We start from the raw sequence: 20,461 nt of genomic DNA, 5'->3' as shown, positions 1-20,461 counted from the left end.
GTCTCCTCTGGATCAGGTAGGTCGTGCTCAAACTCCGCCAGATGTCCCGGAAGCTTTCTGCTCCTTCTTGGACGGGAACTATGATTTGGACTTTCCTCCTGAGGAACTTCATCTTGTGGAGTTGCCATCTTGTTGACTCAGCCAATAAACATCCGGCTCGAAGGACCACTTGTAAGAGACCGTGTGCGTCTGCGGCTGATTATGAATTGCTCATCAACTGAGTCTTCCTCGGTCAGAAGGAATAGGCAAATCCCATGTTGCAGTTTTGAGAATTTATTAATGAAGAGTCAGGTACATGGAGATGATGATGGTTTAAAGGTAACAAATAGGTGTGTTTGTGGGTGTGTGTGTGTGTGTGTGTGGTTATCTGAAACATAAAATACAATAAAATGTATATTAATAAACATGTATGCTATAGTTACATACAGATGCATAAAGAAATCACCCGCAGTACAACCAAAATCCACTAGGTGGAGCTCTAATGCTATAAATGAACTTGCATAAATGCCATACATCTCCAAATAGTGAAAAAGTGCCAGAAACAGGCGAACTATAAATGAAATATAATATTTACAGTTATTTCCAAGGCAATAACTAAAGGATATACAGTAGATGGCTACTTTAGAAGTGCATGTAGAGCGCTGTAGTGGGCCGCAGCAGTATAACAGTACTAGGGAATAACACGAGTATGACAACTTCGCCACAGAGCTAATAACTCTGCAATAAACGCGTCAATTATGCAAAAAAACATACTTACATCTTAAGGACGCACACAGCACTCATACACACAAGATTAGCGCAGGATTAATAAAGGATGGCAATTTTCTGCACTGTTAATGATGCTCTCATGTCACTGGATCACCCCAAAGTGAAAGTGCCTAGCGCAACCGCGATCGATCAAACTACAAACGAACACATGCATTATGGGTAACGTAGTCTATGTCAGGGCACGGACTTTTAACACTTGAGGTCATGAACGCATTAACTAATTGTTCCGCATTTGTCAATGAGAGCATATGGCGTAATTTAGATATATTTTTAAGATGGAAAAATGCGGTTTTACAGATACTAGACACGTGACTTTCAAATGAAAGACTGGTATCAAAGAGCACACCCAGGTTCCTAACCGACAACGAAGACTTAACAGAGCAGCCATCAAGTGTTAGACAGTATTCTTGGTTATTACATGTGGTAGTTTTTTGTCCAATAATTAGAATCTCTGTTTTTTTTTCTTCAGAATTTAGAAGTAGGAAATTACTAGTCATCCAATTTTTTATATCAGCTATATATGCATTCCATTAATTTTGTGAATTGGTAGGTTTCGTTAGGTTTTGAATAAATATACAGCTGAGTATCGTCGGCATAACAGTGAAAGCTAATGCCATGTTTCCTAATGATATCTCCTAATGGTAGCATGTACAGAGTGAACAGCAGCGGTCCTAGTACTGAGCCTTGTGGTACGCCATACTGAACTTGTGATTGATAAGACATCTCTTCATTTACTGCTACAAACTGATAACGGTCAGATAAGTATGATTTAAACCATGCTAGTGCAGTTCCACTAATGCCGACATAATGTTCGAGTCTATTCAAAAGAATGTTGTGATCAATAGTGTCAAATGCAGCACTAAGATCAAGTAACACTAATAGAGAGCTACAACCACGATCGGATGATAACAGCAAATCATTTGTGACTCTAATGAGAGCTGTCTCGGTACTATGGTACGGTCTAAATCCGGACTGAAAATCCTCGCAGATATAATTTCTTTCTAGAAAGGAACACAGTTGTGAGGATACTTTTTCTAATATCTTTGACAGAAAAGGCAAGATCGGCCTGTAATTGACTAATTTTGTATGATCAAGTTGCGTTTTTTTAACAAGCGATTTAATCATAGCCAGCTTAAAGGTTTTTGGTACGTATCCTAGAGACAAAGATGAATTAATGATATTAAGAGGAGGATCTATGACATCTGGAAGCATCTCTTTCAGTAGCTTAGTCTGGGTCTAACATACATGTTGTCGATTTAGATGAATTAACGCGTTTGCAAAATTCTTCCTCTCATATAGCAATAAATGAATAGAATTTTTCCTCAGGGAGACTACAATGCACTGCCTGATACGATACTGTAGTAGACGGTTGCACAGTTATCATTTTGTCCCTGATATTATCAATCTTATAAGTGAAGAAGTTCATAAAGTCATTACTGCTGTGTTGCTTGGAAACTTCTGAGTTTAAAGCTTTATTTTTCGTTAGTTTAGACACTGTTTCAAATAAATACCTAGGATTATGTTTATTTTCTTCTAATAGGGTTGAAAAATAAGCAGATCTAGCAGCTTTTAAAGCCTCTCGTATGCAATCGAGCTCTCTTTCCATGAGATCCGAAATACCTCTAGTTTTGTTTTTTTCCAGTTTCGCTCCATTTTTCTGGCTGCTCTCTTAAGGGCCTGAGTGTGCTCGTTGTGCCACGGCGTTGGACTATTTTCTTTAATATTCTTTAAGCGCAACGGAGCAACTGTGTCTAAAGTGCTGGAAAAGAGAGAGTTAAAAGTTTCTGTTGCAATATCAAGTTCTTCTAAGCTATCCGGGATGCTGAGATGATGAAACTGATTAGGAAGATTATTGATAAAGCAATCTTTAGTGGCAGAAGTAGGTCTAACATATTTATAACACGGAGTCGGCTTTGCAGCCTTGCCTAAATTAAGTTTACATGAGACTAGATAATCATAATGATCTGAGATGTCATCGCTCTGCTGCAGTATTTCAACAGCATCAACATCTATTCCATGTGATAGTATTAGATCTAGAGTATGATTACGACAATGAGTAGGTCCTGACACGAGTTGTCTAACTCAAATTGAGTTTACAATGTCTTTAAATGCCAATCCCAAATGCATCTTTTTCATTATCTATGTGTATATTAAAATCACCAACAATTAGTACTTTATCTGCAGCCAATACTAATTCTGATAGAAAGTCTGCAAATTCTAGTCTGTATGGTACCCTGGTGGCCTGTATACAGTAGCCAGTACAAATCTCAAACGTTATTTATAGTTTACAATATATATTTTTACATTAAGCCAACACTTCAAAAGAATTATATTTAAAACTAGATTTCTTAGTGGTTTTGAAAATATTACTATAAATTACAGCAACACCTCCTCGTTTGCGTTTCAGACGAGGTTCATGTTTATAACTGTAATCTTGTGGGGTTGACTCATTTAAAATAATGTAATCGTTTGGTTTTAGCCAGGTTTCTGTCAAACACAGCACATCTAGGTTATAATCTGAAATCATATCATTAACAATTATTACTTTTGGAGTAAGAGATTGAATATTCAGCAACCCAAGCTTTATCATTTGCTCATCTGTATTATATCTGTTTTTTATTTTATGAACATCAATACATTTTTAACCTTGTTTAGACGTTTTTTTGGATTTCCAAATTCGGGGAACAGACACAGTCTCTATCTGATGATATCTAGGTGAAAGAGTCTCTATGTGATTATCAATAAGTTGACAACATTGTTTTGACATTGCTTTAACTAATCAAAATAAATAAAGCAATTTTCTACTTTTTTTTATAAGTTATACAAGATAAAACTTTTTAAGTCAGTTTAATGTAATTTACTGTAAATTGAAATTACTTAAGAAACCAAGTTGATTATACTTAACATGTAAGGCAGCATCTTTTTTCTTTCTTTTTTTTTACAGTGAAGTTAGTAGAATGTCTAAAGTTGACTATTGAAATAAAGTGTAACCAGATATTTTTTTATGCTTTTGAAGGAAATCTCTCATGCTCACCCAGACTGCATAAATGCAGTGTCAAAATGTCAAAATGCAGCAAAAACTGTAATATTGTGACATAATATTACAATTCATTTTTGATAGCAAATCGAAATTTGCTGTTACATTTGAACAATTTAATGTGCCCTTGCTAAATAAAAATATTCATTTCTTTGTGTGTGTGTGTGTGTGTGTGTGTGTGTGTGTGAGTGTGTGCGCGCGCGTGTGTGTTTATTTAAATAAAACCTTATATTTAAATAGACCATTGTAAAGTATATTTTTGAGTATTTAGTTGAGTACTGAGTTCAGTTGTGCTGAGATCTATCCATCTTTTTGACAGTGGTTTATTTGCAAATTTATTTTTGCAACAGCCTATTGTTATGATACAATGGTTCATGTTAAATAAGCATTGATGCAATTATGTATTTTCTTTGCAACAGTAATTTTCGTCCCTTGACGCAACATTCGTGAAGCTTTGCCAAGGACTTCCAACAAAAACAACTCGCCCACACAATGGTTAGATAATGTGAACGAGGGGGAGTCATCAATGAAGCTTTTGATGATTTCATACAAACATGAATGATGATAAAGATTGGATCAGAAACTGACTTAAATCAATATCCTTACAGATCAGCTACTTTGGAAACTTTTTGGCAGGTGTACTATAGTGGCATCGATCATGTCAGTGATACCTAAGGATGCTCTCATCTTACATTGCACATTTTTCACTTCAAATCTGCAATGGCAGTTTGTTGTCTCTTACCTGGCTGGCACACCTGTTCTCTTATTTCGTGCACCAATTTCTGTTCTCTTTCCCCTCATGAAAAAAGACACCATCCATGCATTTTGTTCTTCCTTGTGGCCTTTCAGATCCCAGGAGAACATTCCTGATGAGACTCAATGGGGATTACGCTTGTTCCACCCACCTGGCACAATTATCAATAAAGTCTCAGAGCTGAGAGATATATTTATATAAGCCCTGAATATAAGCTCATTCAGCACCTTCAGGATTCAGCTTGTATGCACAGGGCAAGTCAGGGCACATGTGCGTGTTACATGTGTGTGTGGTTTTCACTGGGGATGAGCTTATCAGAAGGTTTCATAAGGTAGAACAATATTTAACCCTACAGCATCACATTTGATACACACATTTCTAAGGCCTCTAAATTATCAACACGATCAAAACCTAATTGTACACAATCTACACGGCTTCTGTTGTCTGATGGATAGTTTATACTTTTTTAGATGGTAAAATGCAGTCTGTCATTCTTAGAAGAAAAGGTTCTATAGGCGCTTCGTATTTGGAACCCCTAAAAGGTTCTACACTCTTAGAAAAAAAGGGTTATTTCGGGTTCTATATAGAACCATAGGGTTCTTTACTCAACTCCAAAGAACCTTTTATGCTAAAAAGGTTCTATAATGACAAGAAAGAACCCTTTCTTGGGTTCTGTATAGAACCTTTTAGGGGTTCCAAATACGAAGCGCCTATAGAACCTTTTAAGGTTCTGTATAGAACCTTTTCTTCTAAGAGTGTGGCTTATAATTCTAAAAAGACCCCCCACTTCAGGATGAGGTATATTTCTTTTTGCTGTGAAATCTTTACAGAATTATATAAGGTAAACATTCAAATAACTTTTATATTGTTAGTAATATAGATTAATACTTACTGGACTGAAGCAACTTAGGTTTACTTGATTATCCAGACATCATCTTTTAGAAAAATCATGACGGATATAGATATAGATAGATATAGAAGATATAGAGCAAAAACTGATATTTAGTAGACTGGTATAAAGATATCATTAATCTATATTACAAGCTATCAGAATTTTAGGTCATATCAATTACAGCAACTACACCAAATGCTTAGTTTGGGTCTCTGAACTGTTATTGACTATTATTTCATATGATTGCATATCAGGATTTATAGGGTTACGTAAGATTGTTGCTGTACCATGAGGCTTTATGAAATAAAAGGGAAAACAGGTATTTCATACCTTTTTATCTATTTTGGACCACTATTTTTGGGAGAGATATAAAAAGAATGCACTTATCAATTATATTATATTATATTATATTATATATTAAATGTTGCTGCATTGCTGCATGTCAATTGGTATGTGAATGACAGACTGACACAATCACAACAAGGACTGATTTGTGTGGGGTCATCACTTCCTGTACCTTCTCGAACATCATTGCCAGAGTGTTGCCATGGCAGCCAGCAGTGGCAGTAACAGCAGAGCCAGAAAAAAAGAGTGAGAGATGCTGGCAGCTGGAAAGGAGTGGGAAGAAGGGGAACGTCTGGTACTGTTCAGAGCACCGAATAGAACAGAAAGTCAAATGAGAGCATAAATGGGGACAACATAATGCTGGGTGCAAATCTGAGAGAAAAAAAATATACAACTGTTTACTATTGTAATATATTTTAAAATGTATTATTGATGGCAAAGCTGAATTTTCAACATCATTACTTTCATCAGTGTCACATGATCCTTCGGAAATCATTCGAATGATTTTGTGCTCAATAAACATTTCTTATTATTATCATTGTTGAAAACATTGAAAACAGTCATATTTTATTATTTTTGTGGAAACTGTGAGACATTTTCCAGGATTCTTCGATTAATTTATTTGAAATTATCAAATAATTTATTTGATAGATAGATAGATAGATAGATAGATAGATAGATAGATAGATAGATAGATAGATAGATAGATAGATAGATAGATAGATAGATATTTAAATCAACCCATGTATGTTTGATTATATTGACAGAGCTTTGATGTATTTAGAACACAGAATAGAACAGGAACGTGAGAACATGAGTGGGGACAGTATAGTGATGGATGTATAGCAGAGGAGATGTCAGATGAGATCTCGGGCATGTGATTTTTGGGGGCGGTGGGTGATGGGCATGTTAGGTTGGTGGTAAGAGGGTGATTTGAGTTGTTTACACCTGATTAAACTCTCCTGATGAAAAGACTTGAGTAATGGCTGCTATTATTAGCATAGCAACAGGTGCAGTGTTATTTAAAAAATGTGCAGTGGCCTCATTCAAGTCTAAACCAGGTCAATGAGTTTGCATCAGCATCCTTAGAAGTCAGCACCCACCCACCCATTCATATATATTATAAGTATGATGTATATTACAATGTTGATGAACTATATGCCTTTCTCCTAAGTTGCTCAAAACGTTTGTAAGGATGCTGATTTTTAGAAGGCATTTGTCTGACTGAGATGGCGAACGGTAACATGGTTTGTGTAACGTTATAGCAACACATTAGCAGTTTGATAACATATGAAACAAAAGGCTAATCATATTTATTAACGTTATGCGTCCGACATTGTAGAGAGCGATGCATAAAACACATTACCATTCAGCGCAGCATGTATAATGAACTCTTCCACGTCTTCTTCTGAATTAGTTTCTGGTTCAAACATATATGGCTGAATTAAACCAGTATTTACAGTGTTTACTACGTTAAAGTTGACCGTGTGGATCAGGTATTCTGAGCTGATGTGAGTAGTGTGGAGGCGGGGCTAATTTGCATATTCATGCATCCGCATTTACTAAATGAAGTAGGCTAATTGTGTTGAGTTACATTCAAGCTATGTTATGGCGTAAAAAAATGTGACTGCAGGGGGACTTATCTGAATAGCCCCACTTGTAGCTGAATTGATTTTGTTTCATAATGATGAGTTTTGCAACACATTTAACTTAATTGAAACAGCATTGAACAGAGCTGAATAATGACGCCCCTAGGCCTGTATTCTGAAGAGCTGCTTCACAGCTGAAATTGAATTTCTATCTAAATGGATGATTTTATAACTTAAACACTGTCTGTTAATGTGAGGCTGCTTTGAAACAATCTGCACTGTAGCCTACAACAGCGCTAAAAAAAGAAGAAAAAAAGAAAAGTGACTTGACTTGGATTGATCACGGTCAAATCCCATAGTTTCTCCATGACATTTTGACATCACAAACAGAAATTTACTGAAGCTGTTATGTTACTGAATTGAATGGCTAGTTGTGAATTTAACTTGAAATGATATAGAAAACATTTCCTAAAAAAAAAATTCCTTTCTCTTTTTTCGAACAGCGTAAAACGCCCGAACGTTTCAATGCACAAATCAAGGGCGCCATCTTGTGGCAACATGAGAGACTAGCTTTTCATCTTCTTCTTTTCCCCTTATTAATTATGTATTTGCTACGTAATTTATTAATTCATAAAATAAACAGTAATTTCGTATGTTTATGTATTTTATGTGGGTTTTTATCCAAATAGAAATGCAAACATTAGCCTAGGCTAGGTTATAAAGTTGTGATCGTGATAACTGATACTAGCATTTCTCTATAGAAAGACATTTTTATTTTAACATTATAATACTTTTTCCCCTTTCTTTTATCTATTTAATGTAATTTTTAACAAAATACAAATTTTAATTTACGTTTTAAAATTATGGGTAATGTGGTCTAACACTTACTGTAAAGTCGAAGGTAACCAGCAGAGGGCGCTCAATGATCGTCTCCCGCGCTGCCAGCATGCTGTCTATTTGAATGGGCCCCTCTGATCAAAATACTAAATGTACTGGACCTTTGTAACCGATTGTGTTGTTGTTATTGTGCTGTAAAGCCGCTTTGCTGTACTTCAGTCAGGCGTGCTGGCTACATTTTCATATTCTCCTTAATTCTTCTTAATTTTCATATTTAACTTAATTCGATGAAAATCCAATGGAAATTTATGTGATGTTCAGAAACGGATGAAAAATACCTTGCAAGTAACGGTTCCACAACTATTAATGCTTTGTAAGTCTCTTGTTTGCTCTGTTACGTGGTTAGAAGATATCAGCACCGTGGACAGCTCTCGATGAATTACTTATTCTTAAAATATATGACCTTAATTTTATCTGACCAAACGAAGAGATTTAAACCAGCTATAAAGGCTAATATTCAAATAACCAATGCTGAATCGTCATAATAAACAAACGTTTTGAGCTGCAAAACAATTCAAGCACACAGTAGAAACACTAACAGCCATATCTCGTGCTTTTGTTTATTGAAAATAAAATACAATCCGACAAGAACAATATACATTCTATGTCTGACATTAAGGAAAAAAATAAAATAAGAAATAAATGAAACAAAAAACTAATCTAAAGATCTCTAATCTGAATTGAAATGTTAACAATATGTTAAATCTGTAAGTACAAAGGCTAGGATATAGCCTTATAAGCTGTATTCCATCTTGATTTGAAATAAAATAATTACACTCCAGTTTTTTAATGATCTAACGTTCAATTTTCTGGCACGGGTTTGATAAATTAAAGGAATGGCGACAAGCACACTCTTTTTTTCTGGAGTTTGAAAAGCGTTTATTGCCTTCTTCGTCTCATTTCATGTTGTCACTTGATTCTCACAGTAGCCAATGGGAGAAGAGCAGGGGCGGAGTTAGTGCTGAATTCTGCGGATTGATTGGATCTGATTGCTGTGGGCCTGGGTGCCGAACTCATTATAGTTCCTGTATTCTCCCTGACGTCTGTCTCTCTCAAAGATATACTGGTATCCACGGTAACCTGGAAACTGGTAGCCCACCCATCTGCCGTGAGATGAAGAAGAACATATTATTATTGAGATAAATCTGTGTGCAGAGAGAATAATACAAACATAACTTATATTGAGGTAAAATGGAGGATGACTTACGCTCCATTGTTGACTTTCATAGAAGGAACCTCCTTACTGCACCAGCCCATGGCTTGAAGAGAAGGATAGTCATCGCACATCTCAAACTTGCGTCCCATCATGTCCTCACACTCATACAGGGTGATTTTACTATCACTGTGTTTCTGGCGGTGAAAGAGGACACACACACACACAAAAGTATATTTTGAAAGGTTTGTAATTCAGATGCAAGATATCATGTTCATGTTCATTTGAATGAAATGCTATAAAATTCAAATTATGTAGGCTACACATTGCATTTCAGCAGAGTAGATTGTAAGCTTATTATTTCTATATCGTACAATGCCTTTATTAATATTACTATTGGTTTTGTGCTATTTCACAAACAAATTTGATTTGTACTCAACATGAAATGTAATTAATGAGACACTTAAATGCATTTAACTCACAGCGCATTTGATGGGTCTGAAGGAGAGCATGTGCTCAGTGCGGTAGCTGCTGTTTCCGCTCCAGGCCTGATAGCAGGGATAATCTCCTTTCTCCAGGATGAACTGCTGACCCTGAAACTCTGGGTACTCATAAGCCACCCAGCTGCAAAAAGTAGGATCAATGTTTATATTATCTCAAGAAAAAAAGGGAAAAAACCTATTAAAAATATTATAAACTACACAAACACACATACACACACACACACACATATATATATATATATATATATATATATATATATATATATATATATTAGTGCTGTCAAATCGATTAATTGCAATTAATCGCATCTCACAGGAAAGTTTGTAGACGGAATTAGCGATTACAAACTAATCGACTGTCAACGATTAATCACGATTAGTTGATTTGACAGCACTATATTAGCTATATTATCATATTATAACCATAAGTTATATATATATATATATATATATATATATATATATGTGTGTGTGTGTGTGTGCTGTCAACTCGATTATTCACAATTAATCGCATATAACATTAAAGTTTGTGTATATATATATATATATAAACTTTTATGCTATATGCGATTAATCGATTTGCCAGCACTCACACACAAACACACACACACTAACACACACACACACACACACATATATATATGTATGTATATATTATATATTTACAAACTAATTACTATTAGATTGTAAATATATATACATATTAATTTGCGATTACAAACTAATCGCAATTAATTTATTTATATATGAGGTTCTTTTTGAGATGTATATTAATATATCTTAAAAACAACCCCAACTTATTCATAATCACACACGTACACATGTAAGACGCTGATATCCGCAAAAAAATCTGCTCAAACACAATACTTACGGGCCATTGTCCACCTTGATAGAGCGGATCTTTTGGAAATGCCTGTCCAGAATGTTCGGGCACTCCAGCGTGAACTCGCAGCGCTTGCCCTGGAAGTTCTCCTCTTCCCACACTGTGATCCTCCACTGCCCCCTCTGCTCCATCTGCTCTCGCTGATTCATGATGGCCGCCTGTCTGCTCTCTCCAGCTACCGGCAACATTAAGGGATAATGTTAACAATACAACACCACCTGACAGATCACAAGCACTACTATCAACAACATTCAGACCTAACCTATAACCTCAGGCCATTACTGTTAGCGTCAAGTTGTCAAAAGCATTCTTTTTTTAGGTCACTTTAGAATAAACACATGTTGCTCTATTAGGCCATTTCAATGTAGCTGCGACAAGAGAAAGGTACCTAGGCCTATATCAGACATGATATTCACAAACTGATGCCTATCTTCTCTAAAACAACCAGTATATAGTTTGCAGTCATAGATAATAGGGGCCCCATGAATCCAGCGATGGCTGAAATGTCTCAATTCCAACATTGCTTTGAAAATTAATTTAGCAACCACCAGAAATGGGTGACTTTTCAGTCCATGGACAGATTCACAAAGGCCTCTATCTCCCATCATTCATGATGATCCATGATGATTGTGTCCAGTCAGCACGACTGAGCATCAGTTTATCCATTTTCACAGTTAAATCCGCTTTCATGAGGTTTGTTATGATGTTGATTTTGGCAGCATGACGGCGACCCATACTCACATGCTGTTGTGGGAGAGATTTGGCGTAATAAACGTTGGGGGTCGGTCCAATGCGGGGTGTTTATATAGCCGCTGTCTCTGCAGTTACTGCAGAATGTGCAGAGGGAATGCTAGCTCAGCAACATGTGTCAAAAGAGAGCTTAAGTCCTGTTATTGTCTAACGCTGGGATTCAATTTCTGACTCATCAAAAAAAACAAGGCCCATCCATACTGTTTAACCTTAATGTAGATTCATGGAGTCCCCTTAAAGAGATAGTTTACAGGGAAATGAAAATTATCTCATCATTTACTGCTTGTTTCATGCTTGAAAAAGCATGTGGTAATCCATGAGACAGACCCCAGTGGATGAATCAATGATGTGAAACGATAGGCGTCTATTTTTAAACTATTTTTTAAACTAAGTCATTGCTTCCAGTCTACTGTCATTTAAACAAAATGTGTCGGTCCTCTGTGTTTCCACGTTACTTCTGGCACGAACTTCACAATGAACTTAACATTTTGCTCCAGAAGACATCAATTCTTCCACTGGGCTGTTATGGATTACCGTCATAATCAATCGTGATTTTTCAGTCGTCAAGCGAGTGGCACCCATTCACTTGCATTGTATGGACTCATAGAGATTGATTATTTTTTCTAAAAATCATTGTTTGTGTTTATCTTGTGTTTAAAAGAAATTGATATACATCGGGTATGGCATCGGGATGAGTAAACGATGAGAGCATTTTCATTTTTGGGTGATCTATCCCTTTAAGAAATGGTGAAACAGTTGTCAGAAAGTTATTGTTCACATTATTTGCAATGCCAAAGGAAGCTTTTATTTCGTCCATTTTGCTTCTTGTCATTTATTGTCGTGTTTAGGAGAATCTGCAGGTAAAGATATCAACCAAGCAGTCAATCAATCTCAGCTAAAAGATATTTACAGCAACTGGATCACTGGCTAACATCTTGTTTTAATGCTGTTGTTTATTACAGAGGAACATCCATCCATGATGGGGTGTCCTCTCAGAGTTTCAGGAACATGATGCACTATTGTGCGAGTCCAAACAAAAGGTATTGTTGTTCCATGGCCCTCATCTTTTGTGGTGGTACAGCCATTGTAGCACCTACAGATGAACCCTGTTTCTTTTTTCTTCAAGCACATTCTAGCATAGGAAAACATTACAGTACATAATATGAACTCGCTAAAAGCTCTTGTCAAGAACAAGCTTCTAAAGTGCTTACAAAGGAGCTTTCAATAACTTTTGTGAGAGAGTACTGAAATTCACTCTAAAATAAGAAAGTAAAGCATAAAATGTTTAATATTCTAGGTATTGTCATCATTTTATATAATGTGTTGAATTATATTACTGTTTAGCATAACACCATTTGCAGCTATTATACATCTGTTATAGGTGTTTTTTGTTTTGTTTTTACTTTGTTTGTTTATTACTTATAAAGTAATTATATCACAATAAAGGTATCTTGAAAACTTTTCAAATGCCTTTTGTATAAATTTTGTTTTACCTTTATCTCAGACCCAGACATTCAGTAATATGGAGAGAGGAACCTTTTCAATATTTTTTGTGAAAATGATCACACTAAATGCGTCTCTGTAGCACCCAGTGTGTTTATCGTGTAATTTTTTACGCGAAAATTTGTTTTTACGTGCATAGGATACGCATGAGTTGGTTAGGGTAGGTTTAGTAGTGGTGTGGGGTGCGTGTGTATTATACGTTTGGGTAGAATTAGTGGTGTGGGATGCGTGTGTATCAAATGCACGCGAAAACTGCGTATCATATGCACGTAAAAAATCATTTTCGCGTATAAATTGCACGATAAACACACTGAGTGCTATACAGACGCATTTACGATCCCACTGCAGCACCTTAAGTACACTGCACATAATATAGTTTTTTTTATTGTTTATTTAAAATTCTACTGTACTTTGTTGCCAAGAAAATTTATGTCAACAAAGACCATGTTTGAGATGAAATATGAGACAATTAGATGTGCAAAGAAAAAATCAAGGTTAATATGTTAGCAGAATGTTTAATGTGTGTCATTTCTAAACAAACTGTTATTTTTTTTTCAAAATATACAAGAAGTATGATAATTATTTAACTGTGTTTATAGGTTGCATACAGTAAAATGCAGCTTTTCGCTCTCAGCTCTTAAAGGAACTTCAACTACCACTTCCATTATTCTCATCAAAAAAATTCTACTGAATACTGGTGGGAATTTTCTTTTGTAAATAAATAAATAAATAAAACTGTAATGCATATGTAGACTATTAGCCATTGTTATGACAGTAATTCAGTAAACAGGCCGCATGACTAAAAGTGGCTGAAGAAACTCTCAATTCATTATTGCATGTAAAAAATATACAAAACCATAAATTTCATGCCTGGTTTTTAATTTGATTTGCCATCATGTTAGTAGAACAGGTATCTTTTGAAAAAGCAGGTTCTCCTCCACACAAGCTTTCCACCACTATACCCAAAAAAAAAAAAAAAAACGAATTATTCAATTATAATTACTAACCAGACAGGGAGGGTTATATCATTACTAGTCAAAGTCTTATCACTCAACCAGCCAACATTGTGTAAAATACATGTATGATGACAGTGTATAGGTCTACATTTGTTTTTAGAAATGTTAGCAATGTTAGCATATATCATATAAACAGATTTGTGATACATTGTGATCATCAAAAAGTCAAACGTATGTTTGCTCATGGATTATATAAATAAGTGAGAGGTGTTTCTGTGCTTCTGGTGTGAGACAGATGAGTTGGTGAACTCAGTCAAGGCCGCAGGCTAATCACATCTCTCCTTGCATCACTACATCATTCATTTCACAGTAAAATTAGTCCATTTACATCACAGGCCAGCTTACTCTCTCTCTCACACACAGATAACCATTCAAAGTAGTTCAGTGAGTCAGCCAGGTCTTTATGAACCAGATTAAGATAGTTAGCAGGCTACTCTGTAACAATGTATAGTAAAAATTATTAGTAGTATAGCATGTACTGTAATTGCTTTCTTATTACCGCTGTTTTACCGTGAGAAGCATACACTCCACCCACTCTTGGAGAAAATCCAAGGCTGTCACATGTAGCTTGAATGTATTATATGGAGCTCAGTGTTCCAGCAGGACCATCACCTGCTTCTCACTTCCCCAGTCATTCAGCCATTACACAGAACAAACAGGTAGTGTTTACACATCTGCCCCCACTCCTGCTGTCTGCGTGCTACACCCTATACCTGTGTGTGTGATGAATGTTTATTAGTGTGTATCTCATTCCGTGTGTGAACGACAGGGTCAGATAGTATGCAAGCGCTGTGTGTGTGTGTGTGTGTTTGGCTCTTTCATAAATCCATCTGTTCCATGGTAACACTCTTCGTCTCCTGTTCTTTCTGCGTCTCTGTGAAATGGCATTAGCATCTCCATGTTGTCAGGTAGGCTCTGGAAAACAAGAGCTGTCTGGATGACGCACATCTCCAGGGGCTGTTGACCGGTCACCTGTCCTTGGAACTATATTCGGTGAAGTTTACACACACCTTGAATTTAATATCCTCCATACAGACACGCAGCACAACAGTTACACCAATTTCACTGCCAAATTTCTAATTTGCATTCTTTTTACAGATTCTATCTCTTATGTAAATGGCAATGCAACAGACAAAGAAGTCGCAGTGTGGATGTGTTTACTGGAATGGAAAAATAGAACAGAAAAAAGTAATTATAAAATTTAAATCAAATGAAATGAATTGTACACATATACAGTTTTATAGCAACCGCTTCCTTCTCCAAAACGTATAGTTTCTTTTATGACTATCGTTTTAGGATTTCCTCATAGACAAAACTATAGTGTCTTTTTCTGCTGGTAGGCTAGTACAAAGCTGAGGGCAAAAACCACCTGCCACATGTTCACTGCCACCATGGAAACTAATCCTGCTCTGTGTGTGAAAAACGGGTCCTGACAGCTCAAACTCAGACATCTGCAACACCAACAAATATGCTGTGACTCTCACTTTGTGTTTCCGTGACATGCTCGTGTTTGAAACAGTTGTTTAAAATATATTATTAATGATTATTATTATATATATATATACTGTATATATATGTGTGTGTGTGTGTGTGTGTGTGTGTGTGTGTGTGTGTGTGTGTGTGTGTGTGTGTGTGTTGTGTGTGTGTGTGTGTGTGTCGGATAGTAACTGCTTGCATTATGTACTCAGATTCCAAATATTAAGTACTTATAATTAGATTGTATTGCATTTTAAAATACTTGCAATCATAACTCTTAATACTAATAATATTTATTTTTCACATTATCTATTTTTATCATTTAATTACTTAATGCCCCAGTTTCACAGACAGGGCTTAGATTAAGCCAGGATTAGGCCTTTAGTTCAATCAGGACATTTAAGTAGCTTTTATAAACATGCCTTAGAAAAAAAAAAACATTGGTGTGCATCTTGAGACAAAACAATGGCAGTGACATATTTTAAGATATAAGTGCAAGTTGCTTTCAGTTTATACAGCTCAAACATGCATTTTAGTCTGGAAATATCTTAAACCTTGGCTGTGAAACCAGGGGGATAGCTTTTCATTCATCTCACAACCCCCAGTCTGGGAAACCCTGCACGTAATGTAATATTCAATGCACTTCATATTGTTGATTACAAAGAATGGAAAATATTTTCTTTCTCTTTATATTAATATGGTACAAGATCATCCTATTCTTATGTGATTAACGAGTTAGGTCAAAAGTTATCAAAATGTAGTGAGATTCTATATTACCATAAAGATTTAGTGTACCCAAAAATGAAAAAAAAAATTGTCCTCAGTTATTCACCCTCATGTCACTTTAAGACAAATGACAATATTTTAAATATAACTTGAGAGATTTCTGTCCTTCCACGTTCATAAAGAGACCGTAAAAATAATCCATTTGAATAGAGCGGTTTTGTCCAAATTTTCTGAAGACACATGATCGCTTTATGTGATGAATAGATAGAATTTTTCCTTTTTATTCACATATAAACATTGATCAGCGAACATAATCAGAAGCTCAACTGAACCTGCTTGACACACGAGAATGAACCTCATTGGTTCTCGCACGTCAAGAAAGCATGCTTGAGTTTCCGTTTACCATATCTGATGTGTGCGGTGATGAATGTTTATATGTGAATAAAAGCCTAAATTATAGCCTATGTTCGTCATAAAAAGTGATTGTCTCTTCAGAGAATTTGGACAAAACCACCCAATTCACATGGATTAGTTTTACGATCTCTTTATGAACGCTTTGAAGCGACATAGTAGAAGTTGCATGGACTGTCAATGGAGGGACAGAAATCTCTCAGATTTCATTAAAATATCTTCATTTGTGTTTGGAACATGAACGAAAGTCTTACGGGTTTAGAACAACATGAGGGTGAGTAAATGATAACAGCATTTGAATTTTTGGGTGAACGATTCCTTTAAATATGTAATGTACTGGATGTTACTAACTTTGTCACGTAATTTGGAATTAGTAACCGACTATAATTTGTACGTATACCCAGCACACACACACACAGTTTACATATATAAAAAAAATATATATATATTTTATTGCAGCTAGGATGCATTGAGTTGATTAAAAGTGGTGGTAAAGATATTTATAATACAAAAGATTTATATTTTGAATAAATGCTGTTCTATTGAATTTTCCATTTATCAAAGTATACTAAGAAATGTATCAGCTTCCACAAAAATAGTAAGCAGCACAACCGTTTTCAACATTGATACGAAATGTTTCTTGACAAATCAGCATATTCTAATTATTTATGAGGGATACACTGAAGACTGGAGTAATGGCTGCTGAAAATTCAGATTTTGAGAAAATGTGACTTTTCAAATGTATTGAGTGTCCAAATGTTTTGGAGACACCGTCTAGAGAGCTTACTGTAAATGTGTACAAGTCCATGTATACAAGTAGGCGTGTTTGCGTTCGCTTGCCAGATACAATCGATAAACAGCTCGAACAAAACACTCATCAAAATTGCTTTGGGCGCATTGAATGTTGACCTCAATATTCCTCAGTCTAAATTGGTGATATTGAAGAAACGTCTATGGCCAATCACAGGCTGTGAAGCCGCCCAAAGGCACTTGCATATTTCATTAGTGGTATTGTAATGGTCTTTGGCTGAAACACATGGCCTCTGGAGCCTCTTTAGTCGCAGTAGCCTTCAGCATCATCAGAGCAGAACACCAAATTATGATCTAATAACAGCCCTCCGATCGCACATCTGCTACAAACCACGTTTCTCTTTCAGCTAAACGGCTTGTTTTATTAGTATTCTTGTGTAGTCCGTGAGCTTTGTGGTAGTGCTTAATAGAAACAACAGATGTGAAATAAAACAATGTGCCTCACACTAACAGTTAATATAATGCAGCTGCACGGTAAATAAAGAAAAGAAAACACAAGAGGCGTTCTATCATGATGCACTGCTAACCTAACAACAGCCAGACGTCGAATGGCTTTATGTGCGTGTTATCCAGTCGAGTTAATGTTAATTTATTTGAATGAATTTGACTTGAGAGATAGAGGCCATGCGACTCAATGTGAGCCTGTGTGAAACAGCCAGGAGCAGATGGTCAGGCTGATGGAGAGGGAAGAGAGAGTCCAGGCTCCTCTAGTTAATGTTTTACATGTCACCTATTAGTGCAGATTACCCATTACCCATTCTGCACATCAAACTCTCCACTGACTTCTAGATTTCCATAGCAATCATATGCTTCCACAGTTACCAGGCTAATAGCGTACGTGTGATAACTCAACATACAAACACTGAAGGGTTAAGAAGGATTTTATTTTGCCATTACATCACTGCAGCATGTGTGAGAAGAAGTGTACTCATTTATAACCAGCACAGAAGAGAGGAAGTGGAGAGCTCGACAAACATTGTGTTGGATTATAACAGGCGATATTGTAAATCATGGTCATTTCAGAAGGCAGGTCAATCAATAGCTCACTCATTTTTCTATGGATATCTCACATTTATGAAGTTTGGGTTCTTTTTTTCCATTCCAAACATAGCAGTTATTCATGCTTCCAATCCATAAAATGTCACACGAGTTCGGCAACTGAAGAAGTTCTGCACTTGCTTAACGCGAGCCGAACGAACAAAACTGAATCCATATGTATTGTGCGTGTGGCTCAACGTAGAGCAAGTGCAGCTTTATCCATCGAAGTTCTGGAGGCACACCGCGATAAACTCCAGCAACTACTGTCAAAAACTTTGAATCCAATAGATTTCATTTTTCAGGTGTTCCCTGCCATTTACCTGCAAGTAAGAAAAGTAAAATAAGTAACAGTTTAATTAAATTGGATATTATAGCATTACAGTACATTTTTGGATGTATTGTTACAATTATGTCTTTGTTTCAATCAACTTATCTTTCCTGACAAGTTTTAATTTGATTTCTTAGCAGTAATTACATTCAAACTGGTTGAAACGGCAAATAATTTCCCACTGCATGATGTAAGTTTGGCACTACTTTCAATTTTTTTTTTCACAATGCATGTTTCCTTCCCAATCCCCCAACTTACAAAATAAAAAAAAGGCTTTATAATAGATTGTAGTTTGTGTGTTTATTGTATTGATATCAAATTGCAATTAATTTGTAAAATAGGCTATATTCTGCACAATGCAAATAGTTTAATAAAATAAAAAATGCATGTTCCATAATACATTTATGTATGGTCTGAGAAAATCCCTTTAAGTTTTTTTTGTTTGGTTTTACCTGTCTGGCTCACCCCTGTAGTTTCATATCCAGGTTGCTCTGATGGAGGCCTCAGTCGACATGCTCGTTTCCGTACCTGCGGGTCCTGTGAATCAGCCTTGGCCAGTGTCGGGTTTTTATAGTCGACAAAAATCATGCCCCCTCTCCTTTCCCCGCAGCTGTAAAGGTGCTGATCTCTCCACGCACCTGTCGCACTTTACACAGGTCTAATGTTGACCGAGGGGCGGGGTGATGATGATGATGATGATGATGATGGTCGTGCTGAAGTGTGGTTTGGGCCTCCAAGGCTTTAGATGCAAATGTCCTTTTACTTCCACGATTTAAGATCTGATATACGGATATTCTATACGGACCATCCGTGGTCGTAAGCGGTACACGTGTTGAATCATACAGTGAATCACGATGACAAGGAAGGGCTTGCTCTGTTTAACGTAGGGCGGGTATAATTTGCACAAAATTTACATGACACTTGCAAATGTCTCTATTTTTCCTGATTTAGATCAGACGCTGAAAAAGATAGTTACACGATGGACGTCTACCTACAGTCTACTTCTTTTTGTAGGTTAGCTAACGTTAAATGTGTTGAGCAAAATAAACTCAGGTTTCACTTCTGAGTAGAATATAGCCTAACATCAAATATGAGTTATTGTCCATTAGGCCTATCACATAAACAATTGAAGTTTACCTCAGGTTAAATACGTAACTCTTCTAAATTAGATTATGTGTAGGCTAACATTCAAAACCTACATTTTATGTTCTCGCTTCAATGGTTGTTTCTGCTCGGTGCTTGTTGCAAGAATATGGCGCCACCCTGTGGTGAAGGATGGAAACGACATGAGTTTCTGTGAGTCCATGTGACACCTGTTTATATAAAATGAAAACGTGTATTTTAAGAAACACCATTGTATAGCATAAAAGAACATTGTTTGTTGGATGTCCATAGGCCTACTGATATACACTACCGTTCAAAAGTTTCGGATCAGTAAGCTTTAATGTTGCAATAAATGCATTTATTTGATCAAAAATACAGTAAAAAAAATGTAATATTGTGAAATAATATTCAGAATATTACAGCTGTGTACATTTTTTCAGGATTATTTGATTCAAAGTTCAAAAGAACAGCATTTATT

General features: G+C 36.1%; 1 protein-coding gene and 1 long non-coding RNA gene across 2 annotated transcripts; both read right to left on the bottom strand.

Moving 5' to 3' along the window:
* Nucleotides 1-8,828: 8,828 nt before the first annotated feature.
* Nucleotides 8,829-12,276, bottom strand: cryba2a (crystallin, beta A2a). Its single transcript, XM_079629523.1, has 6 exons — nt 12,245-12,276; nt 11,563-11,648; nt 10,810-10,996; nt 9,918-10,059; nt 9,490-9,632; nt 8,829-9,385 (listed from the first exon to the last, which is right to left on the bottom strand). The coding sequence occupies exons 1-6, from the start codon at nt 12,256-12,258 to the stop codon at nt 9,238-9,240; spliced, it is 720 nt and encodes a 239-aa protein (XP_079485649.1). The 5' UTR covers nt 12,259-12,276; the 3' UTR covers nt 8,829-9,237.
* A 6,102-nt stretch (nt 12,277-18,378) lies between these two features.
* LOC307007343 lies at nt 18,379-20,171 on the bottom strand. Its single transcript, XR_013799614.1, has 2 exons — nt 19,332-20,171; nt 18,379-18,871 (listed from the first exon to the last, which is right to left on the bottom strand). It is a non-coding gene; the product is annotated as an uncharacterized lncRNA (long non-coding RNA).
* Between the last annotated feature and the right edge of the window lie 290 nt (nt 20,172-20,461).

Source organism: Phoxinus phoxinus (genome assembly GCF_949152265.1).
Source record: "Phoxinus phoxinus genome assembly, chromosome: 11".
In the NCBI taxonomy this organism is placed as follows: Eukaryota; Metazoa; Chordata; class Actinopteri; order Cypriniformes; family Leuciscidae; genus Phoxinus; species Phoxinus phoxinus.
This window is presented reverse-complemented; position numbering and strand designations above follow the sequence as displayed.

Coding starts and splice junctions, on each gene's coding strand:
- cryba2a (XM_079629523.1), bottom strand. Junction 10,060..10,809: donor ATCAAGGTGGACAATGGCCC/GTAAGTATTGTG, acceptor TACTTTTTGCAG/CTGGGTGGCTTATGAGTACC. Junction 9,386..9,489: donor ATGAAAGTCAACAATGGAGC/GTAAGTCATCCT, acceptor ATCTCACGGCAG/ATGGGTGGGCTACCAGTTTC.